General features: G+C 44.9%; 3 protein-coding genes across 4 annotated transcripts in view; all 3 read right to left on the bottom strand.

Annotated features, from left to right (window-relative positions):
- Positions 1 to 7,680, bottom strand: part of crim (QVR superfamily protein crim) — a 64,203-nt gene extending 56,523 nt beyond the window's left edge. The window contains exons 1-3 of one of the 2 annotated variants that reach the window (XM_089559985.1): positions 7,484 to 7,680; positions 3,871 to 4,008; positions 9 to 162 (exon numbers count right to left, since the gene is read on the bottom strand). In XM_089559985.1, coding sequence (XP_089416111.1) covers positions 9 to 162; positions 3,871 to 4,008; positions 7,484 to 7,532 — 341 coding nt within the window. In that variant the 5' untranslated portion in view covers positions 7,533 to 7,680. The remainder of the gene's footprint in view (positions 1 to 8; positions 163 to 3,870; positions 4,009 to 7,483) is intronic. The other variant, XM_089559991.1, reaches the window with a different exon arrangement.
- A 4,823-nt stretch (positions 7,681 to 12,503) lies between these two features.
- LOC149370097 (uncharacterized) lies at positions 12,504 to 12,873 on the bottom strand. Its single transcript, XM_089560010.1, has one exon. The coding sequence runs from the start codon at positions 12,871 to 12,873 to the stop codon at positions 12,685 to 12,687; it is 189 nt and encodes a 62-aa protein (XP_089416136.1). The 3' UTR covers positions 12,504 to 12,684.
- mRpL53 (mitochondrial ribosomal protein L53) lies at positions 12,827 to 18,174 on the bottom strand. The gene is made up of 4 exons (XM_089560000.1): positions 18,035 to 18,174; positions 17,827 to 17,971; positions 15,869 to 15,981; positions 12,827 to 12,966 (listed from the first exon to the last, which is right to left on the bottom strand). Exons 2-4 carry the CDS (start codon positions 17,949 to 17,951, stop codon positions 12,857 to 12,859), a joined length of 348 nt encoding a protein of 115 aa, XP_089416126.1. The 5' UTR covers positions 17,952 to 17,971; positions 18,035 to 18,174; the 3' UTR covers positions 12,827 to 12,856.
- Positions 18,175 to 18,254: the final 80 nt, after the last annotated feature.

Raw genomic sequence — 18,254 nt, 5'->3', positions numbered from 1 at the left:
TGGCGTACCTCTTGAGTTCGAGCTCCTTTATGTTGTTGTCAACGTAGACAGCCAGCTTGGGGCTCTCGGCTGCTGGCCGGCAGCCTTCGTAGGTGTCCGCCGGAATGTCGTGCCGGTACGCCTCCAGGTTGGACAGGCAGTCCCGGGTGTACAACACTTCCGCTGCGAGGGCAATCACAGAATAAGACTGCTGGTGGCAGTGCACGGAACAATACAACGTACTGAGATCACAAATGCAGAACAATGACTCTTATTAGGCAGCACATGCATATCTTCCATTACGGCATGGTACTTGCTACTCAATGCAGTGAAAGTTAGCCCACCTGATGACAGCAACACTAGGAAAAACAATTATATGAGAGAAAATATACAAACAACACTTTTGATGCGACTCTAGCAATGATCTTGGTGACAGTGGTGGGAATGGCCAAGGCCCAAAAGTACTTTGAAGCAGGCTTTGCAACAGAAGAAAATTCTGTTTGCAGCAAGACCGCGATAGAGAAAAAGGTGAAAATGTGAAACAGAGCGTGCTTCAACTAACTTGCGCCATGGATAAAAAAAAATGACAGTGCGCTCTGTGAAGATTTGGAAGGTGCAGTGTTGTGGGAAGTCATCGTGGCCATGTTTGGGTATTGTTTCAAAGACGCCTAAATTAATGAACTTTTAACAACGAAAAATTAGCTAAATTTTGCAATGTTACTTATTGCCGCTCACAACTAGGCATCTGTCACGCAGGCACAGTGCTCCTTGCAACGAGCACCGCTATTTCCTTCCGCTGATGGGTTTGGCGTTGCTGTTTGCGTCGCACACGCTTGCTTCGCTTCTTCCTCTTAAGTGTTTGCCAATGAGACTCCATTAAGACTTCGTCGCACTGTAACTATGATCTATGATTCAACCTCGTGTGGTGGACAACGTCCGTCAACTACATAAACTAAAGATCATGCATGCACAATGCAGTAACCACACAGAGAATGCCACCCAATCATTGGAAGAGGCTCAATTTAGTAGAACCCCTATCTACACGAACCACCTTTCTGCACTGAAAGTTTGAATTAATGTGGTTCTATTGTACAAACAAATCAGAAGCTTGGATATTTATGGTACTCGTATAATTGAGCAACAGAAAGTGAAGAAGGACGTTGAAGAAACATACAGACGAGGACGATGCCTGTTATTCAGTATAAATATGCGATTTTTCAAATAAATTCTTCAGTTGTCAGTGCAGCATCGTCCTCGCCTGCATGTTTCTTCAACGTCCTTGTTCACTTTCTGCTGCTCAATTGTACGATCATGAGGCAACTAGCTCACCAATCCACCCTGTTAACGTTTATGGTGCTGTTAAAGTGCGAGCGAGAATAAGGTCTGTGGACCTTTCTCACAGCCTTGGGTCATGTGACAGTGCCGTGCAAAAGCCAAACAAATCTGACAGGATCCAAATTTTTCACTACCTGAGCAATTTTTTTTTTGTTTACACGTGCGTTCGCCATGTTCGCTAGGGACAGTTTTGGCAGTGCCGCGAAAGCAGATCTGCAAAATGTGAGTGCACCATGTACTAACAGCAGATGGTAAAGGGCTAGAAAGAAAAGTGGGACGGGGTTGGATTCCATCGACTATCCTTCTCATCACAGATAGGGAGATGGAAACAGAGTCATGCCTCGGCACATTAGGTGGTAGCCTAAGCCTCTCCCCCTTCGCCATCGCTCTTGGTTCCTGGAATAGTATTTTGGCGCAGCCTTGGAGCAAAATGATGAGATTAAGAAGTTTGCGGGGATAGAGTGGCGGCAACTGACAAAGGACAGGGTTAAGTGGAGAGACAGGGGAGAGGCCTTTGCCCTGCAGTGGGCGTAGTCAGGCTGATGATGATGATGATGATGAAGCAATTTCATCAAAAACCACCAATCTGCAGCAGCATGCAGCAGGTTGACTGCAATGGCGTAGGTTGCCACAATTAGCATAACAGTCTCACCACTGTTATGAGAATAGGAGATTGTGTGATGCCTCTGTTGAAAAAGACAGGCCTGTGTTGACCCGAGAAGAAAAAAATGGCCCAAAGCTGAGTTACAGACACACTGAATTAAAGCATACAGCTACAGATATACAATTTTTATCTTCATGCTGGTTTCTGTGAAGTAAGAATTAAATTATCATGGCACTCTTACAGGTACTCTAAATGATTATGCTGGATTGTGTTGAGCCAGTGAAGGCTTTCAGTAATAAAACAGAAACTGATAACCTAGAAATATCATGCCAAGCATAAAATTGCCAATGTGCCATGTAAATCATAGAACAAAGATTGGCTTAGTTGCGTGAGGATAATATGAGACTGAATACATGGCACCAACCTATGATATCTTTGTAAGCAGATATGTGAATGGTGAAGCTCCTATCATGGTCAGATGTTGGGGAAAAGAAATTCTTACAGATGCCACTTAAGAAAAAAAAAAAATTATTCAGAGGGCACTTAAGACTGCTGATGTGCTATGAAGGCGAAAACATTAGTGTGTCACTGCGAGCGTTGCACACTGAGAAATGAAACGAAGATGTGCCTCCGAACGGTGATTCCACAAACGCTGAATCTACGAGATTTCACTCGTACAAAGGTACGAGTGAAACACTCGGACACTCGGTTCGAATACATCACGAGATAGCCTCCAACCTGACTAAAAGACATATGATGAACGGCTGCACCACAATTTTCATATGAAAGCTGGTTTTTGAGGAAAGGAAATGGCGCAGTAACTGCCTCACATCTCGGTGGACATGTCTAACCGCGCCTTAATGGAAGAGGTAAAGAGTCTGGGAAGGCACACAACTGAAGGTGCATATGTCGTTGGTTCGAATCCCTGTCACAAGCTAGCCCCCAACTTGACTAGCACATCTAAGCTATATGCAACCATGGCACAACCCGGAATTCTGGACATAAATGGTTGCTCGCAATTTCGGCATGAGTGTAGTCTGGAAAACTGGCATCACAATGAGGTCAGCCAGTGAGGGTTATACACAGACGAACAACATATATAGGATTGTCTTTAGTGGCAGTTCTTGGTTTGCTGTATGCGTTAAATGGCCGCTTGATGACATCATCTTATTTTTCTTGCCATCACTGGGATTTTCTGTACCATCTGCAAGTACACACACTAACATACTAACACATGCCGCCGGCTTTTTTTGTAATGGAACTAGCAATGCTTTCGAATTAAAAAAAGGTCACTGACCATGCCTGTATGAATAGTTTTGAAGCACCACCTATCAGGAAAACTCTCAAATGAGCATAATCAAGGACACTGCGGGAGTGTACGCACCTCCAAGTAATGGTCATTACTTTTCTTTTGTTTTGTGCAAACTTGATAGTCACACTGAATCCCATTTTGCACCAAAACCAACACGTAACCAGCAAGCAGCAGCACATCACTATGCACCTCAGTGCAACCAAGCACCCTATCTGGCCTTCGGTGCCATAGCTTGGGGGAACTTTTGTAAAAGGTAATCCATAACAACGTCTGAGAGCAACCATAACTGCCACTTTCAACACTGCTTTCTTTTTTAAGGCGAAAGCCTTTAATGGCTCATGCTTGCGGCCATGACTCTGTTCGTCCCTCCGTAAAACGTTTGTGATTTGTGGTGTTTACAACAGATGGTGCCACCCATCCACATGCTGCGCCGACTTCCTGCCAATGCATATGCAGTTCTCCTTGTCTAGGGTGAGGACGCTGGAGAGCACTGCGGGAAAGGCTTTCGCCTCATCGCACTTTAGATCACCAAAGTGACCCCTCGAATTTTTTTTATAGTGTTTGCAGTAATGAGGCAGAGGATTTCTCCACTACAAATAAACCCAGTTGTAGTGTGCACACATGCAATGGCATGACTTACAGCCTTTACGCTCGATGATCTTGACACACTTGTCGTCATCCCGGGGGCACGTGATGGCCCCGTGGATGAACCAGTTCACCTCCTCGTTGCAGCCTGGCTGGTTGCCGATGCACGAGTAGCACCACATCTCCCCAGCACCTGCAGAGAAGGAGAGCAGAGGTGGCAGCAAGGCCCTCTTCCGGAGGCTGCAGCCTCAGAGAAGAGAAGATGCTGTCGTGCCCCGTTAATACGACCCCCTTGTTAATATGGGCTACTCAAATTATGCACAATTTTCCTGGGGACCAACCTCTTTCAATGTATTTGCACCTCGTTAATATGGAAACTCACTGCCCGGAGAATGGACAGGGTGAAAATGTACGGAGCCCATTGGGGCCCATGTATTTTTGTTGCGTTAATATGGACAGTGATGAGAACAAAATCCCGAGTGCCTCTGCCAGTATTCTGAGTGCAGCGAAAGGCAGTGCGAAAGTGCAAATGCCACAGTAATGGCCTTTCTGCATGTGCATGGTTTCGTTATATACATTAGCAACATGCCCGGTCAACGCACCTTACCATTTGCTGCACTGCATGAACGGCTGGGAAAAAAATTCCTTCCGTGTACTACTTGGAAAACCACATTCAGCAGCTGCCAGCCGAGTGAGCACAGAGTTGCTCAGATGTGGAGAGTCGTAGCAGGAGATACTTCATCACACCAAGAGGCTACCACGCATCTCATGACCCACTCGGCACTCCAAACGTGCTAAAATTTGTACCACATAATTTTAAAGGTAATGGCAACACGAATAATACACCGCGGCTTCCAAGATTGCTCAGTTTCCATTTGACTGCTCGCCACTATTCAGAGAAGCAGTCCGTAACCATAAAGTTTTTTTGTTTTTTTGCATATTTCCTTTCGTTTTTCTGCATGATTCGTTATTACAGACGACTTGCTTTATGAACACTTTTGCTCGGGAACCAAAGTGTCCATATTAACGAGGCACGACTGTAATAGGTCCTTCAAATGCCCACAGAGGGCACAGACTGAGAACAACAAAACTACTAAGGGACAGCAACTGCTTTGTTACAACCATCAACCCACCCCAGCAACCAGAAGCAACCACTTATATATATTGCCTATATATTGATGTATTTAAAAGAAAAGGAAAGCAAAGGAAAAGGTTTCATTATCACTAAAAGTTGCCCAAACAGCAGGCAAATGGTTTCATGCAGGAATTGTTTTCAAGAAGAAAGAATCCATGAGCAGGTCTAGTCCGGTAAAACAACCACAACATGGCCGCAAGCAGATCTGTTTTGCATTTGTATATCCACACCTTATGCTAGCGATATTCACACCTCAACATACATGTAATGAAAGAAAAAATATATACCTGCTGTGCTCTAGGCCATTGCATTACTTTGTTTCATTTTACTACGTTACAGTGAGATTTCAGGGAATAAGGGCGAGGTTTTACTATTAAGTGACTCGCAAGCTGTAACAATGTCAAAATGATGGCTCCATATTAAACGGACAATGAGGACAACACCATCCAATCACTGTTGCGAGCAAAAATTGATCCTTCGGCTCTTTCTCACTACGCTGAAGTTTGCCTGACAGCAAAAGACACATTTATGGCCGACAAAATTGGTCTAAAAAATTTCCCGATTCAAACTCATGACATCCACATCAAGAAAGACTGATTACCACCATTTTGAAGTGAATGGCAGAGTAGCCCATCCTCTGAGATTCGCAGTTGAAATGGTGCGAGTGCATTTAAAATGGTGTGAATACAGTTTACCTGCGAAATTGACCAGTGATGGTGACATCTGCGTTTTGTTTTTCAGTTTTAAGTTTATAAAAACTAATTTTTTTGATGACAGTAGTCTCTTTGCGATTACAATGTGGTGCTCTATTGATCAGACCAATTTCTATTTGACCTCAGTGTTCATTTGATATGAGCTATCTAGGGGTTTGTAAGAAAAAAACCAAAAGGTTGCTTTGTATATAACATTTAACGAAACACGTCACACACTAACATATTGAGGCTACATCACTAAATCTTGAAACCACAAAACTTTAAACAGTCATTGATATTTTGAATGTGTTACCAATCTCAGATGATGATGCCAGGCTCTGCAGCTAACTAAATGTCTGGACTGTGTTATTAGCAATCAATTCTACCTATGAGGACTAACAGTCCATTTCTTAACATTAATGTATGACTACAACAGGCAGTAGAAAAGACCACAATCTAGCTGCATGTAAAATACAGCCACAAACAAGTTGTGCTCTGAGGTCAACTGCAAAATCAGCTTACTGCACTGCCAAAAGACAGAGGAATAAATGGCAGGAAAAACAAAGGACTATTCATCATGGTGGTTCAGTAGCTGTGCTGTTCTGCCATTGAACACACAGCCATGAGTTTTGGTCCCATATACGAAAGCTGCACTTCAGTGGAGGTTATATGTGGAAATGCTTGTGTACCAAGATTTTATGCACATTAAAGAACCCACAGTCGTTGAAATTAACCCATACCCTTTCACAATGACAGCGTGTCCACTGCTGCTTCAGCTTAGGTGCCTGAAAACCCTTAAAACCCATTAAAAGCATGGGGCTAGGGTGAACCATTTCACTCCTGCCAGGTATTACAAACGGGCTTGCTAGGACGATGTCAGAAAATGTTTTTACGGATGAACCTTTAAAAAGAGCTCCCGCTACAAGAGGTGATTTGAACGAACTTGTGTTTACAAACATCCATGCTGCTTTGGCAACTGCTTTCCTGTGAAATAAATTCGTAATGCTTCTTGTGCACAACCTTAGATGTTGCCTGAAGTCACGCATAGCATAACACTTTTGACAACAGCTTGTTAGAACGATTCTTTTGTGAACACATGGCTTCTTTTTTGCACCATACTGCGATCAAGGGCTAGCAATTAACAATTAGACTTATATGAGGCCAGCAGGTACAAGCTCAATTGAAGTTGGTCCCGATGTTATGCCTCTTTTCATTATAACAATGCAAATGATTCGTGTGGATAGCCATATGTAGTGAAGAAAGCCATCATCTTCTGATCCATGGGCACTTACAGTACGAGAGCTATTGACTGAGTAACTCACCACTTTCTTAGTATGGATATTATTCTGCATCCAATCGACTTCTCGCAAAATCAATTCTTAAAGAACAGGCAGGCTCGGAGCACTCGATCGTTAATTACTAATGTTGCTAATTTCGCGGTGTCCGTCAGCTTCTCCGTTTTTAAAGTTAACATGATCAAAGCACACACTGGTCGCCACTGTCGGTTTAAATTTCCGCTCATCTCGCCCTATCAACGCTACATCCAGAGAACGCAATCCGGAAATCGTTACAGCAGTTGAAAACTGAGCTCTGAATGCATAACGTGCCTGACGTTTTGAGTGGCACGAACGGACAGTTAGCGCGTCCACGCGGATGCTCGCACAAACGAGGATAGCGTAGAAAGATTCAAACTTGTAGGACGTCAACACGACGCCTGGAAACGCGTACAGAAGCACATACACACAGGTGCCAGCAGTGATCAGGGTGCGACGAGCTCTCCGCGCCCATTTCCAAAGGAATGCGGGACATCGCTGCAGAGCGTACGGAGAGAGCCCACTTACCGACACGGCACAGGGCCAGCACCGCGATGGTCAGCGTCACCGACCTCATCTTCCACACGACGGTTGAACTCGGAAAACAACGAGCATAGCCGGACTGACGCGCCCAACTCGTTTGTCGCTGCCTCGAATGTGACCAGTGTGACTCGTCAAACGGCACGCCTCGAGCCTCGATACGAACGCGGCCGGATACTACTTAACGCTGGCGCCAGGTGGAGGCACAGTCGGCGCAGGCGGTCGTCTGCTTGCAGGTTTAGCCAGCGTTTTAGGTTTGGGCGTCGGCCTACGCGAATCCTGCGGATTTTGCGTCTTCGCCAGGAAATCTAACCTCTACACATATCTCAATGTCCACGAAGATGGTGGCAGTACGACCGCTTCGACGCTCACTGTTCGATGACCGGACAAGAGTAATGCCTCGCATCCATCGCAACCAGGAAGTCGTGAAGCTATGCTAATGTTCCGTTCACAAATGACCGACCGACCGGTCAAAGCTGAGCCGTCACGTCACATGCCATTGAACTGAGCTGGCAGATCTTATTTTAACTCGCAGCAGTAATAGCTGACCCGTTTTGGTTGAGGTCCCGTAACTTGCGCAGGGCAGAGTTCGGCAGGTTGCGAGCGCGGCTGGTAGGACATTCTGACACGGTTACATGCTGCAGTTTACACGCACTCATTGCATATCATGGGAGAAGCGAAACTCTGTCGACCTACGCCGCTTGACTCGTTTTAAATACGAGATACAGCTGTTATAGATCAAGATCCCATTCGAAAAAGTCGATTAATCAATTCCAATTGAAAGTTTTCCATTTGTTATAGATTTAAGTGGGCTAACTGGAATTCCGCCATTTGGAACTAAATGGAACAAACACGTGATAAGTGGTCTACATCCCGGATATATTCCTAGATGTAGTTTACCTCGCATATACGCTATTCAAATAGGTGAGAAATCACAGCCTTAACGAGAATCAAAAGGAACAACAGCTGCATGCGGAAATTGAGGACTGGAGAGGTGCTCAGCCAGCTAGGATAGTCGTTTTACAAGTCACTTGAAATAATTCACGCTTTAATGGAAACTAAGTAAAACTCAAGCATACATACCACAAAAACCACACCAACATAATAGTCACAAGTACAACACCAACATTTTCATTACATGTTCACAGAATGTGGTTTTGCTTCAGTTTTAATTATAAACCCAGTAATGGGACTCTCATGCTACAGCCAATGGTACTTGCTTGTTGAGTAGTTACTTCACTTAATTTCGAACATGGCTGAGATGAAAACAATGGCTACAAATTAGCACATTGAGCTAGTAATATAATTATATTACGCCCTGTGTCGTCTTCTTTCTCTGTCCCGTGTCCGCTGCGGTGTCTAGCTCCTTCATGTCTCACCAACTGGCCTACACATCTACCCTCCTAAGTTATATTACGAGTACACTACTTCTGCATGATCAGTGCAACATGCTAATGTGTGAGGCAATACCTACAGTCAGCAAGAACCAACTGGAATTATAGTGTTGAAAAACCAAACTATAGACCCAATTGAATTACATTCAAGTTCCTTCAGGACCAGATGGAAACCGATTTCTTAACTAGAAAATCCATTTTGACTACGCAGTTCAAACTAGTTCCAGATGGAACCAACAGGATTCAATTTAAACCCATTTGGTACCAGCTGGAAATCCAAGTGCATTTTTTTGACTGGCATATCTTGATTCTTAAAATATGACAAGCTAGCTCAGTAGTACAATGTATGCCTTACAAATTTTGATGTATTCACAATAATTTTATTTTGAATTACGCTTGAGCATTGTCTACGAGGAACTGAACATGTGCATCAGTGTCCCCCCCTTTTCGAAGCTTGAAAAAAGAAGAAGAAAACATTGCTGCAGTAACAAACAGCTGCGCTTTGATAGAGCTGGGCATTTATTGCGTCAAAATGCCAATTAAGCGACAGGACATGCAATTTATCACTTCTCCTTTACAAGTGTGTCAGTGCTGTTACTATGTCACTGCTCACTTGCAGGGGGCAGCAGAAAGTTGGGTGGCCGGATGAGATTAACAAGTTTGCGGGGATAGGGTGGCCACAACTGGCAAAGGACAGGGTTAATTGGAGAGACATGGGAGAGGCCTTTGCCCTGCAGTGGGCATAGTCAGGCTGATGCTCATTCCTAGTGTATATGAAGTAGACAGATGAGTCGAGCAAAGGCAAGAGATGGCTTTAAATGCTACAGATCCATCACCTCCCCACTCTTACCTGTGCTGTGTCTGCAGCTGCCATCAGAAGCAAGTAGCCATGCCTATTCAAAGCAGAAAGGCAAGGGCCCTAACCGGTACCACTCAGGCTGGCTCTGCCAGTTTGGGTGGAGCAGCTGCTATTGATTACATCAACTCTCAAGGTGTATCTGCAGCTGATCCAAGTCACAGCACAAAGCAAAAGCTCAAAGCAAGGGCTTATATCCCCTTTCCATTTCATCTTAGTAGGATCAGAATATGTAACGTCTAACAATGAACAGTTTCAGAAGGGGACAAGCCATGCTTTCCAGCTGCCAGCCTGCAGAGATGGCGGGAGCCTTTAGGATGGCTTCGGGATAAGGTCACGTCGAGTTCACTTGGAAAGTAGCAATACCTGGGAGAAACTGCTTAAATTTGGTTTGTGTATTCTACACACAAAAAGTACGGATGAGGCTTTGCGTAAGTGTGTTTCAGCAAACCCTTCAAGGCAACGCCATCAGCACTCGAAATACTGCTGTAAGCTGGGCCTAGCAATGCATTTGCTCTCATCATTAAGGCAAGTGTTAAAAAGCAGCTTGTGGGAGCTGAAGTCATTTAAACTCAGTGCCATCTGCCCCCACAAAATCAATGGAGAAGCCAGTCGCCGAGTTGTGAAGGTCTAATTTGTGCAACTGAAATTGGCTACAACTTGCTGCAGTTGGGCTTCTTTGCAGGAGCCTCTGATGTGGGGTGGGATACAGGCAGCCCATTTCTGTTGGCACAGAACCTCCTTTGCTGCTGATTAAAACATGCTGCAGCCCCTTTACATTGAGAAGCATTATAAATGGGATAGGCAACAGCTGATCTCTTTGGAAACTTTATGCCCCCTGTTGCTGCAGTACTGTCCAGTACTCTCGTCAACCTGCACAATCAGCTGGCCAGTACCTTTTGTTCGCCTTCGAGAGCCTGTAGAACATCTTCAATTTGTTCCAAGTTTGTACTTCCTGCAAGATGCACCTTTTTTCCTTCACCAACACTTATGAAATCGACAGCCCTCCCTTCAATGCCTTAGCTGTGATGAAACGAGCACATATACTTTTGTATACGCCCTGTTTACTACAAACTGAAAGTAGATATCCTGTGCAGTTGATCTTCTTGACGCCTGTTCACTGATAGAGAGTCAGCCCTGAAAGCTTGCCATGGGCTGCGGGGCCTGCCAAAGGCATTGTGATAGCATGAAAGGTTGTGAAAGTGTCACATACTTGTCATGTCAGCCGCCAGCATTCTTCCTCCTCCTCTAATGCTCTTTTTATCCTTTCTTTCCCTTCCCTCATGCAAAGCAGCCAACAAAGGCCCTCTTCTGGTTAACCTCATTTCCTTTTTTCCTTCCTTCTGCCCCCTTTCTCGTTGCAGCCTTTAATAGACCAACTTCGACACAATGAAACACAAGTTCACAAACCCCTTCAAAGATTTGCATCCTTTCCCACCAACACTCTTTTCACATGCCACCATCACCTGTGGGTCCTGTATTCCCCTCTCCTTCTCATTACGCTTTCAGGCATTAACTATTATTGGTGCTACGCATACAGATAAGCATGGACAGCACTTGACACATATGGAAGGCAGCGTGTAAAAGATACCCCCAGTGAAACAAAAAATTTTAATTTTTGTGCTCACTGCACCATCATTCACTCACAAGATAATACCCCCTTGCGAAACAGGAGAAAAGTTTGGTTTAGTTTATGGGGTTTAACGTCCCAAAGCGACTAAGGCTATGAGAGACGCCGTAGTGGAGGGCTCCGGAAATTTCGACCACCTGGGGCTCTTTAACGTGCGCTGACATCGCACAGCCCACGGGCCTCTAGAATTTCTCCTCCAAAGAAATTCCACCGCCGCGGCCGGGATCGAATCCATGTCTTTCGGGTCAGCAGCCGAGCGCCGTAACCACTGAGCCACCGCGGTGGTTAAACAGGAGAAAAATGAGCGAGAAACTGCCATAGCTCATGCCCTGAAAGTTCATTAGAAGATAGAACTGCAACACTGTGAAACAGTAATGGTATGTAAAAGCTTGCCTAGCAACTCATCAACACAAGTGACAGTCATGCCCTGAGCAACTAGATAAGATTGATTTGGTTTTATGGGGTTTAATGTCACAAAGTGACTCGGGGCAATAATGGACACCACACTGGAGTTCTTTACGTGCCCCGACATTTCACACTACACGAGCTTCTAGCACTCCCCCTCCATCGAAATGCAGCTGCTGCAGCTGGGATCGAATCTGCGTCATTCATGCAGCCGAGAACCATAACCACTGCGGCACTGTGGCGCCAGAACTATATGAGAATACACATTCGACTTCATCTCTGTACTGATCTCACACGAGCATCTGGTAAAACTTGTTCAACACTAAAAACATGATAAAAAGAAGAAGTGAACAGTGCAGCCTTGCAAGTGCTCAGTCATAATGACAATGAACTAGAAACTGCTGAGGAACACATTACTTCTAATAGTCCTGCCATGCAACAAGCGTAAATGTTTCAGTTGTAGCCACTGCTGTTCCTTCATCATTACACCCAACTGCATCACCTTAGCGTGCATGTGAATATCCAACATGTTTGAAAGACTTTTACCTTCATGCGCTAGTGAAGATCAAATTCATTTGAAAAACTTAGCGGCAAGCAGATAGTCCGTATCACCATGCTCTGGGTGGTACATAATGAAACCTCCGTGTTCGCACTCACACAAGGCTGTGCCCATGACCAACGGGCCCTCGAACAGTCGATGACACAACTGAGACAACAGGCAGGTTCAGATGCAAGTAAGTTTACTATGACGTGAACTGACATCCCTTGCTAGGCAAGAATAACGTGAAGCGCACAAATGCAACGGAAATGTGTGACACCGATGCTTGACTTGACCAGAGTGGTGCCAACACCGGAGTGTGGACAATCGGCACGTGCGATGCCATGTGGGGGCGCAACACGCAGCCTACTCGACCGGTCGCAGAGTGATGAACCGCGACAGCAGGAAGGCCACGAGGCAGGTGGTCAGGACGAAGCAGGTGGCGAAGATGTAGAAGGTTTCCTCGTCAAATATGTCGCGGAAGGCGGGCACCTGTCCATACACGCGCATGAACAGCTCCGCCTGGGGCGTCAGCTTCTCAGCTGTCTTGGCCATGGCTCTGCCGATCACCTGCCAATCGTCCTGCCGCCTGCAGAACCTCCAGGCCGGTCAGGTGGCCACAGCGAATCAGTGCACGTCGTCCGTCCGCTGCAAATACACCACATGGTGCAGAAATTATGTCGCAAAGATGCTGATATCCCCACCAAGACTAACTACAGCCAAAACAATAAAAGATGCAGAGAAGGCAACAAAGGACAAGTGCTCACAAATAGCAAAGCATTGGAGGACATTTCTGTCATATTCCACTAAGTGATCAGAGAACAAATGCGATCCGAAAGACTAATTAAAATTTAAAGTCAGGGGCCAGCCATGCTAGCGAGGTATCCATCCTGTTTTCAAGAAAAGAATTACACTGTTTAGAAAGGGCCACCTAGTTACTGTTTTCAGTCTTTTCATTTGTGTTTTTTTCTTGCATTTTTTTATGGCACATTCCAATCAGAGATCTGGAGCACATTAAAATAAGCTATTAAACACATGTTTACCTTCAGCACGTAAAAAAACACTCTGCTGTTAGTGAACGCCCACTCTGTGTCACCCGCACCATGTTTTTCATTCTTCTGTGCTTCAGCTGCAATCCTGAACCTTTACCAGCATGCCCACCTTTCTGTCTTCGTCCCCCAATTACGTTTCAGATGTGATCTTCAGCAAAATGCTTGTAGCTCTTGTCACAGTCACTCCATGAACTGGCCCCAGCAAGTCTCTAGTAGAGTCGCACAGCTGTTGCGACCAATAAAATTTCTTAATAAGGGACTAATTACCCACTGACATTCACCCAAGTGCAGCCAAACCGATACAAAAGAAAGCTATGCAACTTTCTCAGAAACTTCGTAGTTAAAAAAAATTCGTTCTGGTCCGTGGTTTGAACCTGGGACCACCGCTTCACTGGAACAGTCACTCTACCAATTGACTGGGACAGCTACTATATGGTATGGTGAGAGAAAACTAAGATTAATAACTTGAAGTGGGAACTGCATTGGTCAAATGTTTTAGGGGATCCCCCGAGGTGGAGTAGATTTGTTTTATGTTTATGGGGGTTTAACATCACCAAGTGCCTGAGGCTATGACACTGAAAGCGCTCAAAAAGACAAGAACGACAGAATAAGAGAGACATATGAAGCGCTTCGTGTGTCTCTCTTATTCTGTCGTCCTTGTCTTTTTGAGCGCTTTCAGTGCCAGAATAGAAAACCAACTCACCCACTCACTTCCACTATTCAGGCTATGAGGGACGTCGTAGTGAAGGGCTCCGGAAATTTTGACCACCTGGGGTTCTTTAACGTGCACTGACTTCGCACAGTACACAGGCCTCTAGAATTTCACCTCCAATGGAATTCGACCGGTGCGGCCGGGCTCGAACCCATGTCTTTCGGGTCAGCAGCCGCGCGCCGTAACCACTGAGCCACCGCGGCAGCTGTAGTAGATTTATAATAAAGGTGTAATTATTCATTGGCATTCATCCAAGGGCAGCCATACCACTACAAAGGAAAGCTATAGAGCTTCCACAGAAATTCTGTAGTTAAAGAAAAATTCGTACTGATCCGGGATTTGAACCTGGGACCAATGGTGGCTCCCTTACCACAAATATACTCTATCTAGGGGGATACCCCTAAAACATCAGACCAACAATGTTTCCACAAGTTATTGATCAATTTGCTCTTGCCCTACCATATGCTAGCCAAACCGGTTAGCTCAGTTGGTAGAGTGACTGCTCCGGTGAAGCGGTGGTCCCGGGTTTGAACCGACAAATTTTTCTTTAACTACGAAGTTTCTGAGAAAGCTGCATAGCTTTCCTTTGTAGCCGTATGGCTGCGCTTGGGTGACTATGAATGAGTAATTACTTCCTCGTTACGAATCTACTCCACATTGGGGGATTCCCCTAAAACATTTGACCAATGAAATTTCGTGTTAACAAACTTGAAAGAAACTTGCAGTGGTATTTCACAAGGTAAGCGAAAGCAATTGCAACAGTTGTGTGACTCTACAGCAGACTAGCTGGGACCATTCCAAAGAGCGACAAGCATTTCACTTTCACAGCAACAGAACTGCTCATCTTAAAAGTATATACCAACATGCTCAATTTGTAGCATTTCCTCATGATGGTTACATTTCTTAGAACTGGCACCACATAAAAAATGCTACTTTAATAGTGAAGATCCTTAAAACTCATTTTGATGACAGTAGCAGTAAATATTTTTATCATGAGGAGATAATAACAAGAGAATCTGAAAGACATGAATGACAGTTAAGATCCTTGAGGCATTCCTTTGATTCTGGCAAAAGCAAGCATCGAACCAGGAGGAAGAACACTAATTACCAAATTGGCATGCTCTCAAACAGCCTTCATAAATGTCCAGCCTTTACTTCTTCCTCCAAACGTATGAGGCAAGCTTAAACTACTAGTTAAAACAATAATTCAACGTTAAAAGATCAGTGTTGAGGAAAAGCCTGCAAGGAGCCCACAAAAAGGCTCACTGTGAACCATTCAAAATTGATGCAAAAAGTGCTACATAACTCCTGGATGCTGTTTTGGAGACAAGGCTGCTCGCTGTTCAGCAGCCAGAGTTCTCTCCATGTAATGCATAATATCAACAATGTGCGTAATATCAACTCCATGCGTAACATCAACAATAAAGCGGCAGTGATATTAGGAAGCTGGAGCTGCTCTGTGGTTCCTTGATTCTCGCCTCAAGGAACTCAGTGGCACAGTCTGTACCAATGAAAATCAATATCCCACGTTTTCAGGTAAACGCAGAGTCTGTAAGTGCAAGATACGACAGCTACTGACATTACTAACAATCTTTGTTTTCCTGATGACTTTGCTATGAAAATGTTCTACTGTGGAAGCAGAAGGAATATTTGCTGAGTCAGTGGCTAACGTTTTCTTGCATTTGGAGACTGCAGAGTCATCTATAAACAAGCGAAATTGAAAAAAAAACTAAAAAAAAAGGATAAAGAAATTGGCAGAAACGCAATGAGCACAGCAGCTACTTACAGTATGCGATCTCGATAGTGGGTTCCGAGCGGTCACACACCACGTCGATCTTGACGGCACAGTCGGGGTTGGTTTGCCGCACCTGAGGTGCACTCAGAAAGTGCAGGTAGTCCCTGCAAAAGGAAGTATTTTCTCTTCCAGTCACCACCGTATCAACCATGCTCTTCCGATAAAAGTGTTGGGGCCAACCGGGAGTCGCCCACGAACTATTCCCAGCTGCAATGGCAGCAAAAAATAGCTACCATGAACATGGAAGTGGCTACCTTCAAGGATTGACGGTGCAGCAAAAAAAGGATGCATAGCCAAGACCAACAACACACGGCTACCAAAACTGTTATGCTCCTCTGGTCTACCAAGAATGCTAGCATGCTGGCGAATCGACCAATTAGGTAGTGAAAGCTTCAATTCTTCAAAAATCTCAAACTGAACTGACCAGCACTCATTTCCATTCTGCGACACACCTTTCAGAATGAGGTATTCACATTCATGCTGTTCACAAAGTACAAGATGATCACTTCTCTCTTTGCACGCCGTTATCATGTTCGCATGACCAGTCATAACTCATTTATATGATATTGCTTGCCTCATCACAGCAGCCCACAAACATTTTCTCTGCAAGCCGTGAAAGTGAAAAAAAAAAAAGGGGGCCGTGTAAGGTGTCCATGATGGTACTCTGACGAAATGCTCAAGCCTCACGGCATCAAGTCCATGAATACAACTGCCCACCTCCCAAGTCTACAAGCTGGATTTGACACAATCAGTCCTCTTTCATTTGCTTTCTCTATCTAAACAGCAACTAAAAAAAGACAGCACTTCCACAAGGTAATACTGCAGAACGAAACCAGATTGTTTCTTCTTTAGCAGCTCTTGAGTGCAACTAAGAAAAAGCATGTCAAATAGAAGTTTTCAGGCGCCATTCACCTCAAGCTGTTCTTTCACCCGCAAGCTCAGCCCAGTTCAAATAACCCTTAAACCTGGGAAGTGCCCTTTAAAAGTACTGTTGCGATACTGTGTGCCTTCAGTCTTTCGGTTTGTGAAAAAAGTGAACCCAAAGATGCACAGAATGACTGCGAGCATGCTGAAACTGCTGGCAGGTCAGCACAGACAGTACAACTCTGAAGTGATTTGTGTGAAGAAAAAAAGTGAGAGATGCAGATATGCACTAAAATTTCAGCAGGTATGCCATGTTTCTTCTAAAGAAGCAGATATCATGCTGCGTTGCAGACAGTTGGAGAGCATGAAATATTGAAGAAGTGATGCATTATTTAATTATATAGAACAATGATGCTGTCCCCTGCACTTGAAGATAGTTTTACATGTGTGATATGCAGATAGTAAAAGCTTTACGAAAACAAGTATGACAAATACTGGTGTGTTTCTGAGAGAACGACTGAATTTGAACGTCAACGGTTACCAAACATGGTCCATTTACTAGCGGTACGCAGCTTAAAAAAGCTTAAAGCCCCATGGAAAAAGAGATGACAGACATCTAATTCGGAATACAAGAGCACCATGGATTTGAGGTCAGAACCACAGTGTAAAGGACATTCTAGCAGGAACAGAAATAAAAAAGGGGAACCTTAGAAGAAAGGTCACTGGAAGATAATGCCCCCCTTATTCCTACTGAGCATTTGAAGTATGCTGTGTTACAAAACGAAGATAGCTCAACAACGAGTTTCACAGGGTTACTATACGGCTGAAGATGCGCAATTTCTGCATGCCGTCGATAACGCATCGTGCGCGAGGTATTTAAACTATCGAAAAACTGCAGAACCAGTCGACTGCACTGCTAAGCCGTCGTATGATCACAGAAGGTGACCCTGGGCTACACTCGAGTGCATACTCCAGAGAGAGCACGGACTGTTGAGATCGTGGCTGGTTCCTGCTAGCGCGCGCCACACAGCACGCGGCCACAGCCGCTCGCTAGGTTCCTGCCCTCTCCCCAGCGTGTGACCCACCTCACGGGCGTCGCATTGCTGTGGAAGGGGTCGAATTTGACCGTGACTCGCTTGAAAGGTTCCAGGTGCAACGCTTTTACTGCTTGACCGATGGCCGTTCGGAGAGCCTTCACGGTAGCCGACATGATGGGAACGGCATGGACGACTGGGGGGAAGGAAAAACAAACGAACAAAAAATTTGCCGATATCTCAAAGCTCTCGCACTTACCTCGCAGCTAAAAAACGTGGTCGCAGTTCGCACCGAAGGACCGCAAAACGCCGAAAGCGCACCTACGAGAGCACGCACACCTTGGCGCAAAGGCGCCTGCACAAATTGAAATAGCTTCACCACATTGCACAAAAACGATGGTCGAGCCACCTGTCCGACATTTTCGACACTAATAAAAAGGCCCGTTCTTTTTGCGACATTTAATAGCCTGACATAAATT

This window comes from Amblyomma mixtum, chromosome 1 (assembly GCF_055824585.1).
Source record: "Amblyomma mixtum isolate Tamu chromosome 1, ASM5582458v1, whole genome shotgun sequence".
Classification (NCBI taxonomy): domain Eukaryota; kingdom Metazoa; phylum Arthropoda; class Arachnida; order Ixodida; family Ixodidae; genus Amblyomma; species Amblyomma mixtum.
The sequence above is the reverse complement of the archived record's forward strand: the minus strand, read 5'-3'. Positions and strand labels throughout refer to the sequence as shown.